At 35.1% G+C, this 6,771-nt stretch overlaps 1 protein-coding gene across 4 annotated transcripts; it reads right to left on the bottom strand.

Annotated features, from left to right (window-relative positions):
• Positions 1 to 1,530: 1,530 nt before the first annotated feature.
• Positions 1,531 to 4,008, bottom strand: LOC105454847 (pre-mRNA-splicing factor CWC22 homolog). 4 transcript variants are annotated; one of them, XM_011697759.1, is made up of 3 exons: positions 3,926 to 4,008; positions 2,457 to 3,785; positions 1,531 to 2,054 (listed from the first exon to the last, which is right to left on the bottom strand). In XM_011697759.1, the coding sequence occupies exon 2, from the start codon at positions 3,571 to 3,573 to the stop codon at positions 2,527 to 2,529; it is 1,047 nt and encodes a 348-aa protein (XP_011696061.1). In that variant the 5' UTR covers positions 3,574 to 3,785; positions 3,926 to 4,008; the 3' UTR covers positions 1,531 to 2,054; positions 2,457 to 2,526. The 4 variants fall into 4 exon arrangements, with proteins under 4 accessions (XP_011696061.1, XP_011696062.1, XP_011696063.1 ...); XM_011697760.1 differs by lacking the exon at positions 3,926 to 4,008 and having other exon boundaries at positions 2,457 to 3,403; positions 3,508 to 3,851; XM_011697761.1 differs by lacking the exon at positions 3,926 to 4,008 and having other exon boundaries at positions 2,457 to 3,394; positions 3,508 to 3,594.
• Between the last annotated feature and the right edge of the window lie 2,763 nt (positions 4,009 to 6,771).

Here is a 6,771-nt window from a genome sequence, read left to right as displayed (position 1 = left end):
GTGTGCTCTTCCGATCTGTATATTTTTAATCACTTATATATGATTATATATGAGCAATTTTTCTCATTTCTTCAAACTTGATTTTTTGTAAAAAAAAATTATTCTTTTAATTATTTTTTATGTTTCCTTCTTATTATTATCAATTTTGTATTAAAGAATAATTTTACAAAGAAAAGAAACATATATGGACATATTTTGCATTTATAATTATATATAATTATATGTGGAACTTTTTTCCCGGGCATTTAGAAATACTCTAGTTTATATAACACTGCGATCCTAGGAAGGATCCTAGGATGCGACCTCTTCCTTTGGGAAAATGCAATTGGTATAAAATTATTGTACGTATACGTTTCTGTAATTACATGATGTAACAATCAGCCTTTTTGAAACATTGCTAAATGTCATTTAGCAATTGCGTCTTCTGTATCTGCAAAGGAAAAATAAAAAAGTAAATTCGTTTAAAAAAATTGCATTTTGTTTGACTGCACATTAAAATTTCAAAGATACTACGCTATTCCCATTTTGGGATAGATATGGACGGTATAATAACCGTTGTGATATTGCATAGCTTGACTCTTTTCTAGGCTGTATTGCTTCTCTCACCGGGTCTCGCCAAACTCAATATCACAGGTAGAAATAGTAATCCGTGAAACAAACCACACAGCAAGTAGCCTGTTTTCATCAAAGACCTTTGATCTGATTTATGACTCATTGAAAAAATATTTGAAAAGACCTTGTTGAGCACGACAAAAGATGTCACAAAAAAATGTACTTGCTTTTTCTCTTTTGGCTGGAATTTTAAATCTTTTATCTTGTCAGTCCCTGCAGCCAATCGCATTCTAAACTAGGGCTGCGTTACAAAAGGCAGGTGCATTTTTTGTGACATATTTTATCTTTTATGTCTCGGCGGGTAGTATAGGTTTTTATGTCATATAGACAAATAATTATTTTAGAAAAATAGCTATTGACTATAGACATATGCTATACATCTGCCTGATCAAATAACTTTCACCCATTTATTTGCTGCGTATATGTCTCCATATGTCTCGCAGCGGATGTGTTTTCCCAGATAGCACACAGAGTTTTAAAGAATTCATTTAGTATATTTTCACAACAATTTTACTTGAGTGTTTTGTTAAATCAGTAAAAAAAATGTTAATATTAACAATCGGCACAAGAATTGTAAATGAATACGAAGAGCAATTAAATGTTTAAAAAAATAATCATTTCATGTTATTAAAAGAATTCTCGCCTATTTATTGTCAATTATTACAATAAATGTCTTATTACGTACATATAAAAAATAAATATATTATACATTTGCAAGGAATATACGTGTAAATGAAATTACTTATATAAATACGAATAAATTTGAAAATCATTGTAAAAAAGAATTAAATTCTAATTTAGTCCAATTTTAATCTTTAAATATAATTAGAAATTCAAAGTAACTAGAATTTTACATTTTTTACATGTGTAATTTATCGATTACATCTTCTTTAACATATTTTTCATTGGTAATTTTTAAAAATAAAAACGTTACATTGACGGCGGCGACTTCAGTCTTTACACGTTTCTGCTCTTCAGTAGATAGTGCTGTGTTAATTTTTAAAAATGACAGTACAAGTTTCCAATGTTCTTGTCTTTAGAATAACAAAGTGCCTTCTCCGAGAATAATTTTATCGATCATATTGCGTTATTAATAATTAATAAGTACTTTCGAGATAATCCAATTTGTGGAAAACAGATTTTACAAATATATTGTATATTATAATATTTGTCGTCGGAATGCAGAATACAACAGAATTTACCAACAAAATGTTATAATAAGGTACATTTGGCACGCGGCTAGTCCGCCGTCAGCCGCGCGACATGCGAGTCACTGGCGGCATGCCGCACACGCATCCGCAGCGTGCGCGCTCTTGGTATTGTTGCCATCTTGTGTTTATTGTCAGGGATGATACGAGACACTGGTGGTGTTGACAACGACGATGACATGCACTGCCCATCTTCCGGGGAGCAGCCGACTCTGGGTCACCATCCTTAATGCACTGTAAAAATAGAAAAAAATTGTTAGCTAAATTACGAGAGGTATTTAGTCATCTTCTGAAAATGTTAAAACGTAACAGAATGTAATTAAACGATAAGACGGCAGAAATAACTTTCCCAGATAATTAAGTTGTCAACTAAAAAAAAAAATAAAAAAAACAGGCGTATGTATAATCTTAATGTAACGTTTATCGAATATTAAATATACAAAGTAGAATAAATATTGTATCTTCATTTATTATTCCTGTTAATTCGTAACTCTTAAAGCATTTGTAAAATATGTAAGTCACCGAATATAATTTCTACAGAATAGCTAATTATTATACATTATAACTTATAAAAAGACATTATTTTTTATTACTCAATTCCTATTCTGTTTTATTTGTCCCTCTTCGACATCTTACCCTTCTTGTTGCTTTGCGCCTTTTTGGATTTTTCTTCCATCTTGTCCTTTGATTTAGATTTTTTTTCTTTTCATTTATGCTGGACTTTCATCTTTTTCTTTGGCGGAACTTCGTCCTCCAATGACGACGACGAAGAAGAATCGGTCGTCGTCGAGCTGGACAAACTGGTAGATTCATCAGAGTTTGAGGGCTCTTCTTCCTTGATTCCGATCAACGCCGGCACGGGTGCTGGCTTTGGATGGGACTTCAGGTGTTCCTTCAGGTCATCCGTCAAACCGCCCAGGCCGATCGACGTGAAGAAGTTGATCGCGAAATGCGTGTTCTTCGGATCGTTTCTGGGGAACAGCCCCTCGAATACCTCCTGCAACGTCACGTCTTTAACCCGCTCGTTCAGCTTCGCCAGACCCATGTGCTCTGACAGCTCTCGAAACAAGAACTTGATAAATATTCTGTTGGAATTCGTGATGTCCTCGTTCAGTTTGATGCACGACAGCACGCTCCACGATATGGAGTCCGTGAACAGTAAATACGCGAAGAATTTGGACATGTTCCACAGTTCGTTGATGTTGAGGCGGTGTATCGTGTGATACGAGTTCTTGAAGATCTGCCCGAACAGCGTCACGTATATCTTGTTGATGGCGCAAAGCAGATGGGCCAGCAGGCCGAAGAACTTCTCGTACGTACGCATCTCTGCGCAACAGGCCACGACCATGTGACACAGCTCGATCTCCAGCCCGGGTTTCAGTTGCATGTTCGTCAACTTATACACGTACTTCTCGAAGACGAGAGAGTATCCTATCGTCACTTCTACAGTTCGTCCCATCAGAGTTACATTTATGTCATCGAGTATCACCTGGTTGATCTGCTCTGCGTCGCTCTCGTCCGAGCTCTCCTCTCCATCCTCGTCGATCTCATGATCAAAAAACATACTCCTCAAACTGGTGTCCCTGCCGAGAATCTCATTGTAAAACTTCTTCTTCAACATTTCCCAGACGAAACGCTGATAGGCGACACTCGACTTGTCGGTCATCTTCGCCTGGAGCATACGCACCTTGGTGGGCGGATCGTACGCGCCAAGAAGGATCTTGAAAGCGGTCATGACCGCGGCGCGTGCCATGATTTAGCTTTTATTTTGCTCGGATAATCTGTGGTTTTTACTGGCTTTAAGCAGCTTTTAGGTTAGCTGCAACTACGGCGCGAATCGGCGACGGCGAGCGAGCTTCTTATTCATTTTCTTATAAGGACTCTGGTCCCCTGTACAGGGGTAAACTTGGCCCAGCTTATTTAGTCGAATGATGCAATATTAAAACGTAACGAGAGAATACAGGCCTTCACACATAAAATCCCGTAAAGCCGTAAGACGTAAGCATAAGAAAATTGATCAATCCCAATTGAGTGGAGGGGTTACGGACAACCTAATACTAAATTGAGATTGGTCGATTTTCTTACGCTTACGCTTACGGTCTTACGGGATTTTATGTGTGAAGGCCTTAACAAAGCAGAAGCAGAACTGCAGAACACTCGGCCGGCCCGCGGCCGCGATTCAGCTGCGTCTTTCTAACTGCGATGGGCGATTGAGCTGGTTTCGGCGCCTCTGGAAAGTGACATTGAACTACGTAGCCAACGTCCACGATTTTGTCGGTAAGGTCCACGATTTTTTGGTGGTGATCCGTGCTTGTCCACGGTTGTGTTCCGTGCTATGTGCAGGATGCAAGTAGGTTAGTTAGACAAGGACGGATATTAATCTCGGTCGTCCTTGTCTCACCACCAGCTAACAAACACGAAGCTCGAGCGGCGAGTTCGTTTATGTCATGGACACACTCTCCTCTCTCCCGTCCCGTTTTTTTATCACGCTGTGTTACCGAAATTCAGAAAGAGGATTTCGGGCAGCAAAATAAAAAATAGTTTAAAAGAAACTTTTTTAATATAAATTTTATATGCTGTCGTGACACGCGTGCATATGATTTATGCATATATTTATTATAACAAATACGCGCGTGTTCAAATATATTGTGCAATAAATAATAATAAATAAATGAGAATAATTAGAATAATAGAAATATTTGACTTTTTTCACATACAAGCGATTTTATTTAGAATTTAGCTATTTTAGTTTAATAAATTGCAAGTTCCATATCAGTGAATTTTAAACTTCTGCTTTCAGAAAGTTCTTTTGTCTCGGCGGCAGCGTGCCTGCATGCCTAGTAATCGCAAGATCGCTGTGTGCCGATTCCCGACGAATAATTCTGTTTTAATTAAAAATTTTAATTCTTTCAAAAAAAGGAATAATAGGTAAATCACGCGGATTTATATACTTTGTCTGTTTACTTTCCCTAAAAAAACTTGTACATACGTGTACATTTTCCTTTTTTTTTATCATACTCGCTGTCTTGAAAATTAATTTTGATAACCCGATCGGGGTCAAAACGTCTACATTTATGAGTTATTGAATGTTTCACTTGTTAAATACTGGAGCGATAGAACATCTAAGCTTTGGCTCATATATGTATAGTTCTTTAAATATGTATTTATATATTTATTAATTTTAGATTCCAGAATAAACAATGCTGTAATATAAACTTGTGACATAATTTAGATCGATAAGAAAGATATGAATTGCGCATACCGACGTTAAAATATAAATAATATTTAAAAAACAATCTGTTTGCGAAAGTGTAACCATAACATTTTTATTTTAGGCTTATTCAATTATTTAACAATCCAGCAAATTAATTGAAATGAATTGAAAATTGTAATTTATTTTAATTTATTTTCGAAAAATGAATCACAATATATAAAAAATAGATGATTAATTAATATTTTAGTACGTCATTGCGACGTACGATCTGTAATTTCGTGACTGAAACAACACGTTTCTTTCACGTATTGTGCAGACAGGGATTATTTTTGGATTCAAATGGATTCGAGAAATCAGAAGTGCTGATTTGAAAATTTCGAAATCAATTTATTTCTATCCATTTCAAATCATTTTCGATTGGGAAAATAATTTCTTGTGCATACACACGAAGATAGAAATATATGGCATATATTCGCCGAGTTGCTATGCAGTGTTCATGCAAAGCCGATATTCATAGTCAGTAATTCTTAATTATTTAGAGACCATCTTAAGTAATGTCTTAAGGTGCTAATACGGCACGCTCTGTGATTGGCTCATGACATATATCTTAAAAACTTAAGACTGTCTTAAATATAAGAATATTAGGAATAATATCGACAATACATATACCAATCTAAGATTTTCATTAGAAACTGCAATGCAATATGCATTCAACAGAGCAGGTAGCCAAAGATGTTATCATCAAAGAAAATCTTAACAATTGTCTGATTTATGAAAAATATTTGAAAAGACCTTGTCGAGTACGACAAAAGATGTCATAAAAAAATGTACTTGCTTTTTATCTTTCGGCTGGAATTTTGAATCTTTTATCTTATTGTCAGTCTCTGCAACCAACCCAATCGCATTCTAAACTAGGGCTGCGTTACAAAAGGCAAGTGCATTTTTTGTGACATGTTTTATCTTTTATGTCTAAATCGGCGGGTAGTAAGTTATAGATTTTTATGTCGTACATAGACAAATAGTTATTTTAGGAAAATAGCTTTTGACTATACACATATGCTATACATCTGCCTGATCAAATAACTCACTCATTTATTTGCTGCGTATATGTCTCGCAGCGGATATGTTTTCCCAAATAGCACACAGAGTCCAAAAGAATTCATATTTTCACAACAATTTTATTTTAATGTTTTGTTAAATCAGTAAAAAAAATTTAATATTAACAGTCAGTTTAGTGGAAGGATACGTATATAAAATCACATAATAAAATTGTAGCACCAATATCCTGATATAACCGTTGCATTGGCCCACCTTATTCATTGTGTTAAAAAATTAAGCTTATCACCGGGAAAAAGAACTGAAAATATAGGCAAGTAATAGATGAAAGAAGAAAGAGGAGAAAGGAAATATCTCAGTGTCGAGAATTCTAAAAAAGAAGGAAAGGAGGAATTGAAGAAAATACGTACACAAAAAAAGATTAATACGGAGAATAAAGAAAATATATTATATGCGTCAGCATGCGATTTGGATATAGTTCGTGATCTATTAGAAAAAGAAATAGAGTACAATATAATATCAGCAGCGGAAGAAAGTGAACTCAGACCTATTGTATACTTTGATTTAGAGACTACTGTACTTTCAATAAAATCATCTGATATTTGTCAAATCGCTGCAAAACATAAAAATAAGAATTTAATGCTTATGTAATTCTTTCACAAGATATTGTTCACAAATTAT

Source organism: Wasmannia auropunctata, unplaced genomic scaffold (assembly GCF_000956235.1).
Source record: "Wasmannia auropunctata unplaced genomic scaffold, wasmannia.A_1.0 LD335973.1, whole genome shotgun sequence".
In the NCBI taxonomy this organism is placed as follows: domain Eukaryota; kingdom Metazoa; phylum Arthropoda; class Insecta; order Hymenoptera; family Formicidae; genus Wasmannia; species Wasmannia auropunctata.
The sequence above is the reverse complement of the archived record's forward strand: the minus strand, read 5'-3'. Positions and strand labels throughout refer to the sequence as shown.